Genomic DNA, 22,032 nt, shown 5'->3' with positions numbered 1-22,032 from the left:
GGAACATATAGGATCACCAAAACCTTGCAATTTAATCAATGGGAAAGCACAAGTTCTATTTACAACCTTAAACTTTGATCTAGTAATTTACCTCCAAAAACAGCACAATCCAGGTAAATTGGGATGTGATCTGTCTTCCCATCCAGAGCCTACATTGACAAGAGTTCCAAACCCTACAATCTTGTTAGAAGCTTTAATACTGGTAGATTGATTATACGTCCATGGATATCTTGGATAGGAATGTAATCTGTCTTCCCATCCAGAGCCTACATTGACAAGGGTTCCAAACCCTAAGAATACAATCTTGTTAGAAGCTTTGATACTGGAAGATTGATTAAACGTCCATGGATATCTAGGATAGGAATGTGATAATTGGGTTGATTTCCACTCACAGCCCAAAGTTTTGTCTGAACAGTGGACATTCATTGCTATACTCAAATTAAAATCCACTCACAGCCCAAAGTTTTGTCTGAACAGTGGGCATTCATTGCTATACTCAAATTAAAATAAGCAATTGGGCTTTTGAGTTGAATCAGTTAAGATTGTCTTAGAACAGTGTTATGAGAGTCATTCTGAAGAGCAAAGCCATGCCTTGTACAAAGATTATTTAAACTTTTATCAGATCCATTACTTCCAGTTACACATTAATAGATATATTGGCAAGTTTGAAAATTGAAGCTTATTTGGAATTAGTAACTCATCCCAAACATGAGAAGATTCATTACTCCACTTCCATTAGCACCTGTGGATTTCCATGCCTACAACCTAATTCACTAGGTGCCACTTGCCAGGAGTCCTGAAATGACAAAAGTGAAAGACTGTATGGATGACTTTTTGGACAGTTTTCACTTTCTAAAGAACACCTGTGGATTTCCATGCCTACAACAAATCACTAGGTGCAACTCGTCAGAGTCCTGAAATGACAAAAGTGAAAGACTGAGCTTAATTGGAATTCGTAACTCATCCCAAACATGAGAAGATTCATTACTCCGCTTCCATTAGCACCTGTGGATTTCCATGCCTACAACCTAATTCACTAGGTGCCACTCACCAGGAGTCCTGAAATGACAAAAGTGAAAGACTGTATAGATGACTTTTCAGACAGTTTCACTTTCTAAAGAACACCTGTGGATTTCCATGCCTACAACAATTCACTAGGTGCGACTCGCCAGAGTCCTAAAATGACAAAAGTGAAAGACTGTATAGGTGACTTTTCAGACAGTTTCACTTTCTGAAGAACACACTTACATCATTAACCAATCTTTTACCCAAATATGTCAGATTAACCCTTGTGAAGACCAATGTCAAACCACAAGAGCGTAGTTCCAGTACACACTGACTACACTAGCTAGTCAGTCGAGAGCTCAAAAACTAAAGTAAACAGCAAACACAGCAAGGATCGTGTGAAGTATCCATAACTGAGTACCGTTTAACAAGCTATGCCCTATCCAAATATAGCTGTGTCCTAAAAGAGCCATTTGCAAGTACTGCACCTCAGATGGTGAAACATTGTCTCCTTGTTAGAGATTTAGAAAAGTTGCCATGTACAGCTTGCTTCACTTGCAATATGTCTAGAAAGTAGAGCATGCACACTCCGTGTGGCATTGACCTGATACATGTCACATTCCAAAAAGAAAAACTTGATAACCCTATCTCTCCTATTCAAAGACTCTGGCATTGACCTAGCACATCCATGTTCCGAAAAGAAAAAGCTTGACTGACCCAATCTGCTATTCAAAAACCGCATGTAACATTGACCTGACATATCACAGATTCTGGAAAGAAAATTTTGACCAACCCAATCTCCTATTCAAACCAGCAGGCTCCTAATCAGATGAAACAATCATATGTACCCTTCCATCAGTCTCATACAAATAGCATGCATTGTGTTTCATCTTTCTTGGATAGATTGCCTTGACGCAATTCCAAGCAATGAAGACAACATTCTGGAAAGAAAAATGAACTAACAAACTCACTCCCCAAGTCATTCATGTTCATTCTTGTGAAAAGTACAAATTATGTGTTTTTAAAATGAAATAGGTAATACTCCAAGAATCAAACTGCTGAAACTAGTCAAAATGAAATAGGTAATACTCCAAGAATCAAACTGCAGAAACTAGTCCATAATTAACAATTAAAATGCACTAACATCAGATGACCACCAGATCAGTCCCCCTCAGAAGTATTACCAGCAGCAGGACCTCATGGACACTTACAGAGCCAGTTGCCTAGTCCTATGAATAGGGCACAAGTCCTTTCTGCACACCAGCTAACCGCATGCACTACATGCACACTTTTTAGACCTGCAACTCATTAATACCTCTACAAAATAGAACTCCTCCTTTAAAAACAGCTTAAGATCTTAGATACAGTAGGATATGTTCTAGCAATATCCTAGAGTTGAAACCCTTAATTTCAGACTTTTCCCTAGACGTTACTGACACCAAATCCAATTACTGGTGCAAGATAGCCTGGTTTTAGATTCTGGCAGTGATGGCAAAATACAGCTCAATCTTGATACCAGGTATAGGGATCATTTTGAAGGCTATACAAGAGACTATAACATCATGTGAGCTGATGCTTTCAACAGCTTTACTCATTTTCCCATAGGCTCAGAACAAGCAATATTTGTACTCCAACTCGGCCTTCAGTACAATTTGATACCAATGCATAAACATGCATGAATATAAGGGATAGAATGTGTAGCAGGCAGACAAAGAAGGATTGCTTCCAGCAAATAATTGCCGTGGTTGATCATTGAACAACCCACTTCAACAACTAGATCTGCAAACTGTGTTCCCTTTGTTGAAAACCATTGCGAAGTCATAAGATGAATACTTAGTGCTTGGGTCACAAACTCCTGTTACTCTTCCACATCATTAAGCTGGCTTTACCACATCTGTGAGTCCAGGTGAGACTCAGTACTTTTATAAAAAGTATGACGCATGTCTTTGTTGAGATCATTCCAACACCAGAAGCAATTGATCTCCACAGTGCATATGCACAATTACTTTCCGTGGGCAAATCTAGGGTCTTTGATAGGACAAACTAGCCAGCAGCATGCACTTGACATGCAAGCACCTACTACACAAGATACTTATCATCGATCTCTCAGTGAACATAGAAAGTAACAGTTTCTTCATTAAGACTGACAGTGAGCAGCTACTTCACAAGCTATTAATAATGACCTCAGTGTATGGAGGGAGTATCTCTAGTTTATTCATTTAAAGGATGATCTCTAGTTTATTCATTTAATTGATGATGATCTCCTGCCTCAAAGGCTCTGAGTTCCATATCATCAGTCTGATGAATATTTCACGCAAGCTATAACAGTGGCAAAGACTGTAAAGAACAATTGACCACCTGATCGATCACAACCGAGACCTTGGGCAATAGACATAGTCACTCCCCACAGCTTCTGTCCTGAAAACCAAAGCCACCAACCACTGGATTTGTATCTCGAAGAATTGAATATCAAGCTGCAGGCCAGCCTAGCTTTTACACACTCAGCATCACAAATTTTTTGGGAAAAATACTTACCTCATCTTTTACCTTGACAGAAAATCTTTAATGAAAGGATTATACCAGAAACACAAATCCAAGAATCTACTTCCATCTGATGATAGATTACAAAATTTTGATGCCACTGACTCTCATCACATCCTCCGTAAAACTATCATTCGTGACACACCAGGGTACACAACGGATCATCTATGCCTGCGTCGAGAATCTTTGGAGCTACGCGTTGGAGACGTGCTGTAGCTGCCATAGTCACCTGAATATGAGTAAATTCCCCGGGGAGAAACTGGATCATCTCTGCTCCCATAGCTTGGCATGACAGCAGAACTTCCTTTATCACGGCTTTTAAGCACATTACTTCGTAGCCTGTTCATTATCTGGAGTATCGCTGTCTCCACATTTCGAGGCTCACCAGTTATCTGTGGTAAGTAAGTAAGAAGAAGGAACACTGATAAGCTCAAAAACTATGATTTTCTTTTCAGCATGCAAGAGGGTTTCTTACCAGGTCAGCATAAATAGAGCTTGCATACCTGTACGAGTTGACTGCCTGCCTCTGCACAGTCAGGTAACTCCTCCTTGGAGGGAATGCGTATGTTTGCTCTACTTGCTTTTCTAACGTCTGTTATGGCCTGGCCTCCTTTGCCCAGCACACATCCCAGTTGAGAAGCACGAATGAGCATTCTGATCGTTATAATGCCATTTTTTGATTCTCTCACATGGGCATCCGCAATACATCTTTGAACTTGCAGTACAGCTTCAATAACAGGCGAGACATGACTGTCTGCATACTGCACCAGACGAGAATCAAATACATTGATGAGCTTGAAATGTGTGAGCCACATGCCAATACCATCAAACAAATATGCCAAATGCTGATGTAAAACACATTCATGAAAGACCTTAACTTGACACTTTCAAGAAGAGATTATGGCATTACCTCAATGGCAGAGATCTCAATTACTCGCTCATCTGAATTAGCAACCTGATCACAAACTTTAATCTTGGCATTAGTATCTTCACGCAGTCTGCGAACCACATTGCCACCCCTTCCAATAATAACGCCAATTTTTTCCGTAGGACACAACATACAAATCATAAGCTCTCCTTCAGCAATACCATCGGACCGACCAGAACGTATGGGATACACATTCCCAGAACCACTGCGGCCATAGTGACCCATCATAGAGCCACCTGATGAATAAGCAGAATGATGTATGTGGCCACCAGAAAGTGAGGCATGCTGAGTGTACATTGGAGGTCCATGCGCCTTATCACGAGGATTGTCATGAAGCTTTGATGAAATGACATACAATGCTTTTCTTACAAGGGCAGGAGTCCCATACAGCTGCACAAAGAAATGAAACAGATCCCTGAACAACGATATACACCTTTTTCAATACAGGTAAAGTCTCCAGAGCAACAAAGACAATAATATAAACTGTCCCTTAAGCTCTAGAAAGATTAAACCAATGAGATGCTACTGGATCACTATCAAGTTTCATCTGCCCAGCTAAAGAGAGAATAGTTGAAGGTACAACTCCCCAGCTGAAAGGGGGAATAGCTGAAATGAACCCATGGATAAATAATAAAAGTGAGCATGCATGCTGTTCTCCAATGTATAATGGCAACAACACAGCACAAGGGGGTGCAAGAACTCCAACAAAATGGTAGAATAAAATGTCATAAGGTGCATGGGACATTTCTAGGGAGACTCTACTACATCATAGCTGTTGGTGTGTTGGATCCATTCAGTGCAGCTTTGCACTGTTTCCATAGACTTGTACTTCCTTGGGAACCATCTTGTGAACACCATCAAAAGAGCCTTATCTACAACCAAATGTTTTAGTCCTTGCACACAACTCTATAAAGCACAAGGGAAAGGACATTGAAAGTAGTATCCACCGACCTCTTCACATCCCATAGATTACTTCATTGCAATGAGTGGCATACACCATTAACTCATCAGCATGCTTTTGTGGTAGCAGGATCTACCTATTAATGGGCATAACTACACTTTGTACACGTGTGCAAGATAGGGTCTAGACTATATGCAACGTTCATCCCTATCTTGGGATAACCAGCAATGAGATTTCAGATCAAGTATCCCATCCTTATTTTGACCGTGGCAACAGGCAGCCAGAAAAATAAAATCGATGCAGAAAATATTAGCGAAGAAGCAATATGTTACAACTATTTTTCCTTCTCCGCAGAAATCAGTTATTTCTCAAACCGCCTGATCAACTCACTAAAAGCAGCAATGCACATGTTTCATCACCTACTTGCACTAGATCATCGGTGGAGAAGGCACACGGGGGAAGATTTGCTTTGGGCATGACACGAATCTGAGCTGCAATATCCTTTCTCATTTGCTCAATAACCCGACCTCCTCTACCAATAAGGCATCCGATTTGGCTGTCTGGGACCAGAAGCCTTGCACTAACATTGCGAGGGTGGTCATCATCTTCCTCTTCATCCGATAGGGGGCCATCTCCTTCTGAGATTCTTGCATGGATCCGAAGAAGAGCATCCTGAGCCGGGCAAAGTATCTCATCACGGCCCCTGTCAAGTGAGCCCCTATTCCTGTCTCTATCACTGTCTCTATCTCTACTCCTTTCCCTGTCTCTGTCCCTACTCCTTTCCCTGTCTCTGTCCCTGTCGAATTCCATCTCTCGTTCTCTCTCCGTATCCCGGTCATCATTCACCCCCCTTTCTCTGTCCCTGTCCCTGTCCCTGTCGAGATTTGTCTCTCTGTCTCTTTCCCTGTCCCCGCTCCGCTCCCGCTCCCTACCTCTCTCGAGGGGCGAGCTGATATAGATGACTCTCTCATCGGCGCCAGGCTGTGCATCTTCGACCTTGATCTTGGCCTGTGTTTCCTGCCGCAAGGCTTTGACAATGTTGCCGCCTTTGCCGAGGACGGCGCCGATTTTGGCTGTGGGGCACAGGATGCGATACTCTATCTCCAGGGGAGTAGGGTAATGGTAGTCAGGCTCGGATGCGCGCCGGCGCTTGTGCCTGCTCCGCTCGCCGTCCCGATCGTCCCTGTCTCTGTCTTCGTCATCGTAATGGGAGCGCTTGGCGGACGAATCGGGGTAGCCATCCATGCCCGAGAGGAAGGCAGGACGAAGGAGCAGCAGGACTGGAGAATGGTAACGGAAACTTTGACAACTGCTGGCGATGGCGACGATGATGCGACAGACAGACCTGCGAAACCCTAGCGGAAGGCCAAATCTTGAGACGGCATTTTTTTCCTTTTTTTTCTGTTATTGGTTTTGTCGCACAAACCCTAAACCTTAGAAGAAGGCTAAGCATCAACAACAAAAGGAAAATGATGTGATTTGGGTGCTACGACCTACGCTAAGAGCAACTCCAACGGTCCTCCTTTCCTAATAAGGATCGTTTCTATGGACAAACTCCGACCATTCCATCTTCCTCTTTCTTATCGATGCACATCGACATGGCAAATCACCAAACGTAACCACTTGTCTATGAGAAAAGCCTCACCATCCCATACTACTCTTGTCTATCGATGTTATCTTGCCAAACCACTAGAACAAGCCTCTCTGTTTGTCTCTCAATACTAAATGCATGTTCAACTATTAAGAAATCATTTACGATTACTTTTACTTAAAAACACGCTTTCATCTTAAGCATCACAAAGTATATTCAACCAATAGTATTTCCATGTTTTCTCTTGATCCAAATATTTTGATGTGCATTCCATACCCAGTGCATTGGAAAGTATTGATAAAGAACATTCTTAGCCTCTAGATGATCTCAATTGCATACAAACCACTCATGATTTTACATAGCTCTAACAATAGTTCATAAGTGATCATCATTACAAACCTATGGAGCAACTTCCTATTTTCATATGCTTTGTTTCTTTCTCTTTGTTTCTCTCTCCTCTTATATGTCTATAACCCTATGGTAGTTGCATTCGAGCTTATACTTATTCATTGTGCACACAATTTAGACATGATGTTGCTTCTTACATATGATTGAACTTTAATTAGGTAACTTTGACTAAAATCCTTGGAGGACAAAGTGTACCTAGTATAAACTTCTACATAGCCTTAACTTGAAGAGTTTGTGATCATAGCCAGGAAGAGTGTGTACTTCGGGCACGGTGACCGAACCTTAACAATCCTCAATGAAAACTATATTTTGTTATCCACCATAGGTCGCAGTTATTCATTTCATAGAATGAAAACGTGCAAAAACTTGAATTTTGCATGAAGCAACATATTTAGAGTCGTGAGGGCACAAAAAAAGCCAAGACAAGACTCATCTTTTTGTGGACGAAACAATAACAATGAACATGACTACAAATTATCAAAAAATGAAAAGCACACAAAGGGCAATGTAATATTTTGCTCTCTCTCTCTCTCTCTCTCTCTCTCTCTCTCTCTCTCTCTCTCTCTCTCTCTCTCTCTCTCTCTCTCTCTCTCTCTCTCTCTCTCTCTCTCTCTCTCTCTCTCTCTCTCTCTCTCTCTCTCTACGTATTTTTGCGAGTGCAGGCACATGTGTGCATGCCTGCATGTGCACACACATTATGCAAGTGCACATTTGTGTCTATTTTGTCTATTCACACTATGATAAGTGTGATTTGGCATCCTGGACATGAGATGACAAATATACAATTGGTATAAGAGCAACTAACGGGGATAGAGAGGTTAACGATACATGTTAATGACAATGTCTAAGCAGAAAGACCACCAACCAGGCTCAAACAAAGAATGTAGAAAACAAATCTAGACCCTCCTTGACCCCCTAGCGATCAACTTCTAAAGCTCTATTATGTAAAATGGGCATCCCAAGCCTAAGTCAAACTCTCTTACCTATTGGCATGGGATGTCTATAAGAGCTTCAAGTCCTTGAGTCAAATCAAACATCATGTCATTTGCTTAATGACCTAACAACTAAGAGTTGTCATCTCCTATATAGACCCTCTTTGTTATCTCATCGTAGTAATCCAAACAAAAGCACACATGTCCCATGGAAAAGTTTTTAGGCCATTGTTAGCAAAATTAGGCTAGTGGTTTTTTTTTTAAATTGCAAACATTGGCAGTTATAAGCAAGCACAATCAAACAAGTGGCTACTTCTTAAGTAGGAAAATGTTACCAGTGGGCTACCAAATTCTCGGCAAGAGTAAAAGTTCTTAAGCTTTTAAACATATTTAGTGGGTAAGGTTAATCATAGCTTTCATAATAGTCCAACTCAGAGAAGCTAGCACATATTGTTCCCATCGATGATATTATGGACATCAAAGAATCAGTAACAAGAATTACTCTATATATTCAATATGTAAATTAATATACCTTAGTCTCATGTCATGTGTAAACCAAAGAAAGTGATATAATGTCTAGAACAAACTCTCTATTTACACTTAATGAGTTTGTGCTACTTGTATTGAGCAAGTTTGTCAATCATTTTTTATGTTTAGTTGCACTTGATATAGATAAGATATACTTTCCAAAATGTACCTACCCTTGTCTTTAGTCCAAAAATACTAATCACAATTGTGTATAACTTCTATAGTTTCTCTTCCACTACTTTTGTTCACTTGAGATAATCATTTATGACCAAAACAAGTTTATGTTATCATGAAGTCCTAAAGGAAGGGCTCACCTTAAAGGCCCCTTAAAGGGCCTCCCTAACAAGTTGATGTTATCATGAAGTCCTAAAGAAAGGGCTCACCTTGTTATCACAAAAGGCCTCCCTAAAGGAAGGGTTGAAGGAAGGATATATCTACAATTTCCAATATCAAATACAAAATATTAGATCAAAATATCCATAAAGTTTTACTTGAGTTTTTGACATAATTTGGGGAATGTAAGAATTTGGGTATACATGTCAACTAACTTGTGACTTTTTGCCTAAAATGCACATACTTATTTGCTTGCACTGTGCTTCATGCAAAATTTATGATCTCAAAGATTAGGCTAACATGAAAGAAATTCTTATCTTTACATGTGTAGCTAATGATGAGTTTTAATTAATCATTTTTCTCATTTCACTAAATTAAATGTGTTTAAAATAAAATTCAATTGTACACTTTTGCTTTGTGCTTGTTTTCACATTTTTTGTGTATCTACATGGTCCAACGCAACATGGCATGCATTAATATGTTGTCATAGGTCCATGAGTGCATGAAGAAGCAAATGCAGTTCGGTTGCATAGGTGTTGATGCCATTGTCAACCAATAGTTACACCATGGTGAACTCCATGTGTCACTAAATTGATTGCTTATTACGCATTCTCTATTTAGTAGATTTATGTCAATAAATTAATGACTCGGTTTTCTTTAAGTGATGATGACGATCTAGCATGGCCATGAGACCATTTAGAGACTAGTATTCCTAGTGCATCACTTAATGGGGTGATTAGAGCACTGCGACGAGAATATCTAGTACAGGTAGTACAAGTTATGAAGGGGAAAGGAAGTGTCTGAGTGTACACAAGAACCAAGGAGTTACACATGAATGAAGATGGATTGAGTTCTAAGAAGAGGAAGTGCATTAGCATTGTGTATATGTATTTATGTGTACATCCGGGGATGCATGAGACGTTTACCTGTCTATAATGAGCATTGCATTCATTTGGGGTCATCCTCTCCCTTACAAGTCAAGATTCAAGGTCTTTTTTCTCTTAATGAATTAAGGAGAGAAGTAATTCTTTCACTAAGAAAAACGAGAGAGGTAATTCTCTCACTAAGAAATACGAGAGATGCGATCCTTTGGAAGTAAGTAGAGAAGTGATTTTCTCTTTCTAAGGTCTAAGATGACACAAGCTTTTGTGTGGAAGTCAATCTTAAGGTTGAGGCCCAAGGCAATCTAATGAAATCTCCTTATTTATGGTTCAAGGTGGTTCTTTCATGGAGATTGGCGATGAAGAGAAGAAAAGGAAGTTTGAAGCTGGCCTACTCCCTCATTTACATAGAACCATGAAGGTGTATCCATGTGAAACCTTATCTCGCATGATGGAGTTTGCCATCATAGCTAAAAGTTTGCATACACCTTGTACATCTCGAAAGTTGGAGATGGAAGGAATGTGCTTTCTTTGTGGTGAGTTAGGGCATATGAAGCCTGATTGTCCTCACAAAAGGAAGGAAAAAAATTTGATTAAAGATCCTCCTCTTCCATCCTCAAATTCTATTCTGGATGTGCAAGCTAACACTCATTCAAATGAGAAGAAGAGACAACTCTTAAAGGGTTGGGGGACACTCAACAATCAACGAGTTTTGATTCTCTTTGATCCAGGGTCCATAGATAATTTTGTGTCAGTAGATACTATTGAAAGGCTACAAATTCCATCTGATCGATTGGGAACACCAATTGGATCAGGTTGAGCATTTGAAGGACTTACAACCAATTCTACTCCTATCCAAGGGAAGTTGAATCTTAGAATTGGGGATTATCGTGACCAAGAATCTTTTCTACTTGCACCCATTTGGTAACTGTGATGTTATCTAGGTATGCCTTGGCATTACAAGATTACACCTCTTCTCGATTTTGTTAGAAGACCCTTGCATTTCAATTCAAAGGTCAGAACATAGTATGCATTACTGATGCTAGAGATTGGCATGTGCCAATGGTTAGTCATGTTAACATTCCAAAAGAAATTAAGAAAGCTATTTCTACATACATGATTTTTGTGAGAGAGTCAAAAGAAGCTAATGACTCAAGGGCACTTGATGCCTCTAATGAACACACAATACCAACTAATGCTTCTAAGTCTTAAACTTTAAAAGAACCCCTCTTTTTAATTGATCAAGCCAGATATGATTTTGTTAAACAATATGAAGATTATTTTGGTGATTCACTCCCAGGAAAGCTACCTCATAAGTGCTTGGAAGATCACACAATTGATATTATCCCAGGCAGTTCACCACCTAACCAACTGCCTTACCAAGTAAGTGCAAGTTAGCAACCAAGAAGAGATCATAAAGCAAGTAAACGAACTATTGGAAAAAGGGTTAGTTCAACCTTGCTCTTCTCCATACTGCTCTTCAATCTTACTTGTTCAAAAGAAAGACGGTTCTTTCCGTATGTGCATAGACTACAGATCTTTGAAAATGATCACAATCAAGAATCATTTTTCTATCCCAAGGATAGATGATATCTTGGATAAGTTGCCAGGGGCTAGTATCTTTAGTCTCATTGATCTCAAGAGCGGCTATCACCAATTACGAATAGCACTTGAAGATGTTCATAAGATAGCTTTTCTTACAACATTTGGACTATACGAGTTCTTCGTCATGCCATTTGGTTTGACTAATGCACCCGCTACATTCAATCGAATGATGGAGAGAATTTTCAGACCTCACTCAAAGTTCACATGTGTCTTCTTTGATGACACTCTAATACTTTCACGGTCTGAAGAAGAGCATAGAAAACATCTATCTATTGTTTTTCAAGAGCTTCACAAGCATAGACTACAGGTCAATGCTAAGAAGAGTGAAATTTTCCTTTCGAAAATTCATTACTTGAGCCATATTGTTTCTCACAATTTGGTGAGAATGGATCCTAAGAAGATTCGAGCCATTGTTGAATGGCCTACACCTACTTCTATACATGAAGTTAGAAGTTTTTTAGGCCTATGTTCATATTACAGGAGGTTCATACGAGGTTTTGCGTATGTTGCATCTCCTCTACATGACCTTACTAAGAAGTGAATGCCTTTTCGGTGGGGATCAAGGGAACTATGAGCCTTTGAAAGAATTAAGTTTCTTGTGACTCAAGAACCAGTTCTCATAGTTTCGGATATTCAAAAACCTTTTGAAGTTCACTACGATGCTTCTGGGGATTGCAGTGGAGCTGTGCTTAACCAAGAGCATCATGCAGTAGCATTTGAGAGCCAACGCCTCAAGGATCAAGGGCCACATGCTCTAGTATATAAGAAATATCTTATGGAGGTGGTACATGCTCTTCAAGTATGGGAACACTATTTAATTGGTGCAAATTTTGTTATTAAAACATATCACCAATGTCTAAGATACTTCCTCACTCAGAAGAAGCTCTTCGAGAAATAGATGTGTTGGGCAAATTTCTTATCTATGTTTCACTTTCAAATCCTTCACACATCTGGAATTAAGAATGTGTTAGTAGATGCTCTATCATGACGACCTCGAGTGAATGCAATCACAACTGGTTACCATAACGAGTTCATGGCTTTTACCCAAATGTATGCCACTGATTTTGACTTCTCAACCATATGAGATCAGCTTAACTCAGGTCAATCGATTACACCTTACTTGATTCAAGATGGTTATTTGTATCATCATCAAGCAATTTGTGCAGCATTACCATTGCAACACAAGGTACTGGATGAAGCACATGCATCTCCATATGTTGGACATAGGGGTATTCTACCCACTACTCAAGCATTGAAAATATATTTCTTTTCGCCCACTCTTAGAGCTGACATTGAAAGATATGTCCACCAGTGCAAGATATGCCAAAAAGTAAAGTATGACATGCATAAACCACCCGGTCTCCTGAAGCCATTATTTATTCCCAATGAGCCTTGGGAAAGTATAGCCATGGACTTTATCATGGAGCTTCCTCGCACACAAGCAGGCAACGATGCAATCTAGACTATCATTGATAGATTTAGTAAGCAAGCACACTTTATACCTATGCGAAAGACAATCAAAGCTAATCATATGGCTACATTGCTCATATTTTCAAGCATCATGGTATGCCTAAGTCCATTATAAGTGATCGAGATCCCCGCATGACTAGCCTCTTTTGGCAAGCTCTCTTCGAGAACCTCAGGACTCGGTTAAAGTTTTCATCCTCTTATTATCCTCAAATGGATGGTAGAGTGAAAGTGCTAATTCTACTGTTCTGTAACTTTCGAAATCCTATGTCTCTGATAATCAAAGAGAATGGGAAAAGTATTTGCCTTTAGTAGAGTTTGCATACAATAACACATTGCACTCCAGTACTGGTAAGGCACCCTTTAGAAGTTAAGAAGTGGTTTATGTGTAACAGAGGAGATTGCTCCTTGTCAATAATATAGCTCCACAAGGGGGGGGGGGGGGGGGGGATTGGCCCATCTTTCAGTCCCTAGTGTGTTGTCAATCTCTCTAGCTCTCTCTTTTTCTCTCTACATCTTTCTTTTCTCTCATCTATTCTCTCTCTATGCCAGCATAATATTCACCATATATCTTTTAAGTATATAAGAAGGTCGAGCATGTATCTTGGATCTTATAGTACAATGACCAAGGTTGAAGACACAAGTAGGATCTCTAATTGGAACCCCACCATCACCCATGCAAAAATAAATTCCATTGTATGGTCTCCATTTGGATTGTGAACGTATCCATGAACTCTGCCCTAATATAATAGCATGGTAGATTAGGGAAACACAATAACATAGTAGATTGGGGTCCAAGTATTTTCATGACTTGTAATATGGTTAATGAGAGAGAGAGAGAGAGAGAGAGAGAGAGAGAGAGAGAGAGAGAGAGAGAGAGAGAGAGAGAGAGAGAGAGAGAGAGAGAGAGAGAGAGAGAGAGAGAGAGAGAGCTCTTGCAAATACACAAGAAGTTTAAAAGATTGATGTAATAGATGTTGAGAAAAGTACAACGGTTAGGGCCTCATCATATAGGCCTAGGGTTTCTCCCAAACCTTTGACCCTTATTAAATGTTGGGAGGTGTAAAAGGTGTTCATACCTTGGGCACACACACTTACACACCTAAGGTGTGCTCACACATGGGAGCATGTATAGAACTAACAAACCTCCCTTCGGGTCATTAGTGATTGAACTTGTGACATGAAACACACAAACAAATGAAAATGGGAAGGTCCTACCTCAAAGAGGCAATGTCTAGCCCTATATAATGATTCTAAAAAATGAGATACATAAGTGAGAGAGGTGCAATGTGAGGATTACATGGTCTATTGAGAAGCTTAAAGCATGAAGTAAGAAATGGTTTAGAGGTGTGTGTGCATGGCTTAAAGGTTGATCAAAAGCCAGCATGGCTCAAAGATACTATGCACATGACCATAGTTCAAATACATGGGTATGGCTTTTGGGATCAAACTCAAAGATCATGTGTAAAGTGGTCACAAACCTCCCCTGAAATAGAACTCCTACTAGAATCATAAAAGGAAAATACAAATCTTTTTGGATAAAAATCCAAGGTTTAGAAAGATCTTAGCACATGCATTGGCATGGACAGTGTCTAATTCCAAAATATGTTATTTATTTATTTATGATTTGATTCAAAATGCATATTGATAGGGTTCATCATTGCCAAGAGACAATGACTAAATACATTTAGGGCCATTGTCCCGAAGTGGTAGGTGGCTCGTTAGGGTTACTATCAAATAAGTTATTAGGAGCAACATATTGAGTGTGTTGCTTGTCTTGTTACACATCTTTTTTCTTGTAGCATTGCTCAATAGTGTGACCAATATGCTTGTAATATTGACACTTGGGTGGCCGTTTCTTGGTGTAGAAGGCTGTCAATGCTATGTCAACTTCTTTGATGTGCCTTTTGTCATTCAAAAGGATGGCAACCATCTCTTCATATTTAATCTCTCGAGCCACCTTGAGAGCTATCATGGTTCCATGGAATTGCACTTCAAGCTATTAAGAAGTACAACCTTTCTATTGTTGTCATATCCAATCGACTATTAAGAGTCGTCAATTGTTTGTAAAGGAGACTTAAATGATTGAGATGTTGCTTACAAGTCTCTGAAGGATTGTAGGAGATTTTAAACAATTGCATCTTCAAGAATAATTTAAAATTATTAATGTCTTCCCCAAATGTGACTTGAAGGTCATCCCATACGTCTTTTGCCATTTTTGTGAGTTCAAGGTGATGAAGAAGGTTGATAGAGAGGGCAAGCCTGATGATAGTGAGCAGATGCTCGCTCTTCTTAAGCCATTCCTAAGATGAAGTTGTGGATTTTCCTGAACATGCTTTGGCTTGTTTAGTAGATATAACCCTCCGTGTGCCTTTTCACATACGCATGAGTTGAATATTGGACTTCCAAATGGAGAACCCAAGGCCCAATTTTTTTTCATTTGTGATGCCATATCTTCACATCCTAATGTTAGATGCTATGGAGAGGGCTCAGATTGAAAAAGCCGCAAAATTTGTGATAATATTTTTGAGAAATTTTAAGGAGAAAAGAAAATGAGGATAAGATTTGGTAAATTCAAGTGATTTGAAGTGACATTTGATGGATAATGTAAAAAGGCCCAGATTTTATTAACACAATTTGTGAAATTTTGACAAAATTTTTGAATTTCCCAATTTCATGGGAATAGCCCTTAAGAAACATGAGTTTATACTGAAATTAATTAAGGTTTAAATGTTAAAAACCTTGTCTAAATGTGGACAAGTGATGAACCCTAATATGGCGAGTTGGACTTAGAACATATGACTTGATAGTTGGCAACTGTCATGTGAGTCGTCAAGTAGGTCAATCTATGCACAAATAGGGCATAGCTAGGGTAGGTTATGGAGGGCATTTTTAGAAGTGTGATGCATTTTCTCTATAGATTAACATTCTATTATGATGAGTAGATGGTAGGCATCACATGTGGAGAGACAGGTTGAGTCACCTTCAAGTCAACACTTTTAAGAGCGAGAGGCAACACCATATCTAGTGATGCAGTAGGTGGGAAGTGATGTATGGGCTAAAAATTGTTGTTGTAATTTTGGTAGCAGTGTGCTCTCTAGTGGAGGCAAACGAGTGGGGCAACACACAACACACAACAATGTGGACAAGCAACATAGCAATGGATATGTTTGTTCCACTATATGCAAAATGCGCGTAGACGATCACTCCTCTTTCTTCTTCTTCTTTAGCTTCTTTAGAATCTCCATTTTTTGATGCTAGAGTTGTTGAGTGGTAGATTGAATGTGCACAATGGCAAGGTAGAAGATGATACAAATGGAGGCATTGTCACCCCCACTCTAATACCACTATTGGGTTGAGTAGCATATGAGAGAGAGAGAGAGAGAGAGAGAGAGAGAGAGAGAGAGAGAGAGAGAGAGAGAGAGAGAGAGAGAGAGAGAGAGAGAGAGAGAGAGAGAGAGAGAGAGAGAGAGAGAGAGAGAGAGAGAGAGAGAGAGAGAGAGAGAGAGAGAGAGAGAGAGAGCTCTTGCAAGTACACAACACAACAAGCTAAATAGATTGTTGTGATAGATGTTGATGAAAGTACAATGGTTAGGGCCTCATTATATAGGCCTAGGGTTTCCCCCAAACCTTTGAGCCTTATTAAATGATGGGAGGTGTACAAGGTGTTCACACCTTTGACACACACATTTACACACCTAAGGTGTGTTCACACATGGGGGCATGTATAAAACTAACAAGAGATTGCTAGCCTACTATTAGCTGGGACTACTAAGGCCTCGGCCATGCACTTATGTGCATAGCCTTCCACTTAGTCCATCATTGCCTTTCACACAAGATGGCTTGTTCATCTTCTTCGTCTTCACATTGTGACAATACGTGTCTTTGTCATGCCCCCATCCTCCAAATATCAACTATTTAAATTCCTTATTTGTACCTTAATCTCACCCTTTTGGCAACCCCAATCAATTATTTTAGAAAGTTAAAAGATCATCCACTTATGAGAAGAAGGCTAATACACATTAATTGACAGCTTGTTGATTAGTTGGGGAAAGGAATAGAATATGCATACATGTTAATGAAGCTACAGATGCTAATTTGATACTTTAGCTACATACATAGACTATATACATTAGAGCCTAACTACTAGCATAGTATAGTAAAGGAAGGGAGGTGATACCTGAAATGTGAGAAGGATTGAAGCTTGCATGGGAGAGATATGGCGAGAGAGCAAGAGCAAGAGAGAGAGAGAGTCACAATGTGGAAACTCCAACAATCACAATGTGTGACCAACCTTCCCTTTGTTCATCTGTTACTAAAATATTAAAGGATAAAGTGATGGTGACGGGCACCCGCCACCTGCAGTGTGCAGGTGTGGATACTATCAGTGTAGTAATACATGGGCGGCTAGGGGGGGGCGCCTTTACCCCCAACCACCTCCCACTTAAAGGTGAATCTACACTAGTGAGGAGTGAAAAAGAAAAAAGAAAAGACAGTACAACATGTACACATGTACAACAAGATGAGGAAAGATGGCATCTCATTGTGCCCATCAATCTCCTAAGGAAGGCAAAGCACTTTGTAGAGAGGCTTTTGGTGAGCAGATCTGCAGGATTCTGGTCAATCAAGATTTTGACAAGGTCAGTAGACTTTTCCTCAATGATTCCACGTATGAAGCGATACCGCACCTCAATGTGTTTCATCTTCGCATGGAAGACCGGATTCTTGGCTAACTGAATAGCACTCATAGAATTCGAATGCAGTGTAGGGATAGCATCAATACCAAGGTCATGAACCAAATGGCCTCCTTGCAAGCCTCAGTGGCTGCAACATACTTGGCCTCAGTGGTGGAAAGAGCAGTACACTTCTGCACCTCGGACATCCAAGAGAGAGCACCTCTAGCATAGGTGAACACATAGCCAAAAGTGGAATGCCTACTATATGCATGTCCTACATAATTAGAGTGTAGCCCATGACTCTTGTATCCTAGCTACCATAGCATATGCTCATATCTGTAGTGCCCTTCAGGTACCTCATGATACCCTTCATGGCATCCCAATGCTTCTTGCTAGGTGTAGCCATATAGCATACCACAACATCAATTGCAAATGCAATATCTAGAGACGAGTGGCTATCATGGCATAATGTAGATGCATAGGGAATCTTGGCCATCTCAGATCTCTGCTCATCTGTCTTTGCAGACAATTGGTATGTAATACCTTCACATAAGAAGGCAATGGACAACCAATAGCTTTCACGTCCTGCATGTGGAAGTGCTCAAGGACTTTGTGAATGTACTCCCTCTGTGACAAGTAGAGGAGTCCTTGATGCATGTCACATCTAATGTGCATACCAAGTATGTGAGAAGCCTATCTCAGATCCTTCATCTCAAAGCTCTTCTTGAGGTGAGCCTTAAGAGTAGCTCATCATGAGCTTTCCCTGCTAATAGCATGCCATCCACATAGAGTACCAAAATAAGTAAAGATCCATCACAGGCTTTCCTCGTGTACAAGCACGGATCCATAGCACTATGGCTATAGCCTTGTGACTGCATAAAAGCATCAAACTTATGGTACCATTCCCTAGGTTCCTGCTTCAAGGCATAAAGACTTTTCTTCAACCTGCACACCAGGTGCTCCCTGCCAGGCTCTGTAAAGCCCTTTGGCTGCTCCATGTAAATCTCATCATGCAAATTCCCATGTAAAAATGCCGTCTTGACATCCATATGATACTAGTCCAATACAAGCTGTGCAACCAAAGCCAAGACTATGTGCAGGGTGGTCATCTTAACCTTAATTTTTTATTCCTTTAGTTATAGTTTGAATAAAGGGAAGTCATGGCCACACATTGTGATTGTTGGAGTTCCCATTTTGTGTCTCTCTCTCTTTCTTGCTCTTGTGCTCCCACCGTAGCTCTTCTCACAGCAAGCTTTGGTTCTTCTCACCTTTCAACTGGTATCAGAGCATGGATTCATGACTACTTGAGCTTGGTTCATGGCATATTTAGCTTCCTATTGATTACCTACACTCATTGGGTCTCCTTCCTAGTAGCCATCGCCGACTCTCTCGAGCTCCTGTCACTCCCTGACTTCTCGAGCACTTTTCCGGCCCCCTTGGGCATCCTCAAGGAATTCCAACAAAGGTATTCATTCATCTTCTTCAGGATTACATGCTAGTTATAGGTCTACAAGTCTGAGAAGAAGAAGGGGGCATCACCATTGTATCTTGCTGGCTCCATATCTTGACATAGGCCTTTGTGGGGCACCTTAGGCTTGTTGTGTGCCTTCTTTGGCACCCCCTTGAGCTTCCTACCACCCTGGCCAACACAAAAAAGTGAGCAAAAACCCCACACAATCGGCATGAATTTGTGCCAGTTTATGGCAGCCCCTGGACAACTCATCCCAGTCAGCCTCATTTGGGCACTATACACTTGGTTTATGCTTGGAATTTGATCCCAAGCCTTGGCATTGAGCATTGATGTGATTTACTATAGGTTTGGAATTGTTATATACCATTTACAGGTAGCAGCCCATAGCAATGCTACATTAGCATTTTATGTTTGGACCACTTTGGCATTGACATTGGTTGCCCGATTGGTCCCGAATGCTAGGGGAATGCATGCCTATGATGTGAGATGCTTTTGGGGCTGAATTTGCTCAGTCATTGACTATTTTACACAGTCCATAGGCAGCCCACATTAGGGCATCCCCATGTCATGACATTTTATGCTTATGCTACATGGTCATTTGATGCTTGATTATGCCAGGCTGGTGCCTATACATATGGGAAAGTATGCCTATGGTTTGCCAATGGTTTTGAGCTTGGATTGAGCCACTATTTGCTCATTTTTGGACATTTATTTGCTGTTGGAATATTCAAGGCTGAAGCTCATTTGCTTATGTTTGGATATGCCTATTGGATTCGGGCTATATCTTGGATGTATACATTGATGTAGTGACTCTAGAGGATTGACATAGAGCTTGGATTTGCTCTTGAACCATTGATTGAGCTTGATCTTGCTTCACATAGCATTTGGATCTCCATCTTTGATATACTTATGGCGTGTACTTTGCTTATGTCTGATCGGTCTTGACATGCTTGGCTTATGCCATCTCTATACATACTAGTTACAATATCTTGGAGTTGATTGCTATTGCGACTTACTTGGACTTGACATTTGATTGCCCGGAGCTTACTTTGGCTATTTCTTGGCTTGCTAGAGTTATAGTTTAGATGCACTTGATGTCTATGGATGCTATGTATGGATGCTACGGAGCTTATATGTTCAGGATGTCTAATTGATGTTTGATCTTGGATACTTGTCATTGGTGCACTCTTACATGCTTTGTTCGAGCTTTCTTGCTTGAGACTTACGAATTTTGTGCCAGTGGGAGCATCTTTGTATGCTTAATAGACATTGAGCAGGCCGTTTATGCTACTTGAGCATTTGGACACTTGAGATTGGGATCTTCACTTGGATGTTGCATAGTTGATATGCCGTGGTCCTCACAGAGATGTACTTGGGCTAATTTGGGCTTTGCACTCCTTGAGCATACACCTATTTGTGTTAGGTCTTGCCAATGTTGTGTACACTTTGCCCTATTACACAGGGGGTGTGTTGGCTTACTGATGGATTCGTTTGACATGCTTGGGTGTTTGCTCGATGTGCATATGACTGTCACTTGCTGATTTATGCCCGCTTGATGCCGGTTATGCTTTGACAATCAGTGGTTGACTTGGTGCCTTCATTTTGCCTATAGTTTGCTCTCATTGTACCTAGATGTAATTTATTATAGCAAGCATTTATGTATGGAATGACATGGAATTTTCATGCTGAATCATCCCGATTTTATGTACTTTTGCTGGTACTTGGTGGGCAACATCATTAGCTATCGATTCGTGGTCATTTTGCCTTGGTTTTGGTGGTATTTTGGCTATTTATATAGCAAAAAACAACAATCAGTTTTGAGCTGTCTGCATTGTTTCAACTTGCAGTATGGCATCTTCTTCCACTGATAGTTCTATCTTCAACATCACTAAGCTTGATGGTATGAACTATGCCTATTGGAAGAGCCAAGTTTGGTAGGTATTGGTGCAGAAATCGTAGATAAAACCACTAAGGTTGCATGGAGAGCAGCCTGAAACTATGATTGATAACGAATGGATGGAGCTTGATAAATTATGCAAGTCCACCCTCATATTGTCTCTCATTAAATGTGGTTGAGGAAGCACAGAGTGCTTAGCAGCTTTGGGATAAGATCAAGAACCTCTATGATAAGAAAAGTCCACCAAGTCAAATGTATTGGCTGAAGCAACTTATGGGCTTGCACATGAAGGAGAATATAACAATGTCTGCTCATTTGAGCTAGTTCCATGCTATTCTTAAGAATTTGACTTCATAGGGCATTACCGTTAATGATAAGGTTACTCCATTGTTTTTGCTTGGGGCTCTGAGTGAGTCATGGGATGAATTCTGCACTGCCTTATGTGCTTCTGCTACTATTCTAAACTTGCTCGATGTAGAGAGCGCTCTTCTGCAAGAAGAGATCAATTGTAAGGACTTGGATGCCTCTCGTGTATCACATGCTTTGACTATTAGAGGCAGAGATGGTAATGGAAAGAATGATTGTGGGAATGGCCATGGTAGAGACTCGCAGAATTCTAGGTCTAAGTCATGTGGTAAGTTGTGCAACAAGTCTCGTTGGAGAAATGCTAATGTGACATGCCATCATTGCGGTAAGAAGGGTCATATATGCCCACAATGTCATGAGTTGTGCAATGAGAAGCGCAAAGAGAAGGGGAAAGACAAAGTACATGAAAAGTCCTTTGATCGCAGCATGGTACCTACAAAATCCAGTGTGAAAATTGAGGAAATAAATGTCATGCGGACTGAGGACCCCAATGGGGAGTACA

At 40.4% G+C, this 22,032-nt stretch overlaps 1 protein-coding gene across 3 annotated transcripts; it reads right to left on the bottom strand.

Moving 5' to 3' along the window:
- Window positions 1-2,148: 2,148 nt before the first annotated feature.
- Window positions 2,149-6,852, bottom strand: LOC148041330 (RNA-binding KH domain-containing protein RCF3-like). 3 transcript variants are annotated; one of them, XM_087678953.1, is made up of 5 exons: window positions 5,799-6,852; window positions 4,457-4,864; window positions 4,050-4,307; window positions 3,776-3,938; window positions 2,149-3,423 (listed from the first exon to the last, which is right to left on the bottom strand). In XM_087678953.1, the coding sequence occupies exons 1-5, from the start codon at window positions 6,618-6,620 to the stop codon at window positions 3,299-3,301; spliced, it is 1,776 nt and encodes a 591-aa protein (XP_087535079.1). In that variant the 5' UTR covers window positions 6,621-6,852; the 3' UTR covers window positions 2,149-3,298. The 3 variants fall into 3 exon arrangements, 2 of the variants coding, with proteins under 2 accessions (XP_087535079.1, XP_087535084.1); XR_015690988.1 differs by having other exon boundaries at window positions 3,287-3,423; window positions 3,541-3,938; window positions 5,799-6,850; XM_087678958.1 differs by having other exon boundaries at window positions 2,149-3,938; window positions 5,799-6,850.
- Between the last annotated feature and the right edge of the window lie 15,180 nt (window positions 6,853-22,032).

Source organism: Lygodium microphyllum, chromosome 1 (assembly GCF_053477565.2).
Source record: "Lygodium microphyllum isolate KBCC chromosome 1, Lygodium_microphyllum_v1.1.10, whole genome shotgun sequence".
In the NCBI taxonomy this organism is placed as follows: domain Eukaryota; kingdom Viridiplantae; phylum Streptophyta; class Polypodiopsida; order Schizaeales; family Lygodiaceae; genus Lygodium; species Lygodium microphyllum.
This window is presented reverse-complemented; position numbering and strand designations above follow the sequence as displayed.

What these genes read in the sequence shown, in the direction of transcription:
- LOC148041330 (XM_087678953.1), bottom strand. Translation starts at nt 6,620, where the DNA reads ATGGATGGCTACCCCGATTCGTCCGCCAAGCGCTCCCATTACGATGAC. An exon ending in TTGAGATCTCTGCCATTGAG is followed by an intron (nt 4,308 to 4,456) that starts GTAATGCCATAA and finishes CGTCTGGTGCAG; the next exon opens with TATGCAGACAGTCATGTCTC. An exon ending in GGGAATTTACTCATATTCAG is followed by an intron (nt 3,424 to 3,775) that starts GTGACTATGGCA and finishes TTTGGTTTTCAG; the next exon opens with GACAGAAGCTGTGGGGAGTG.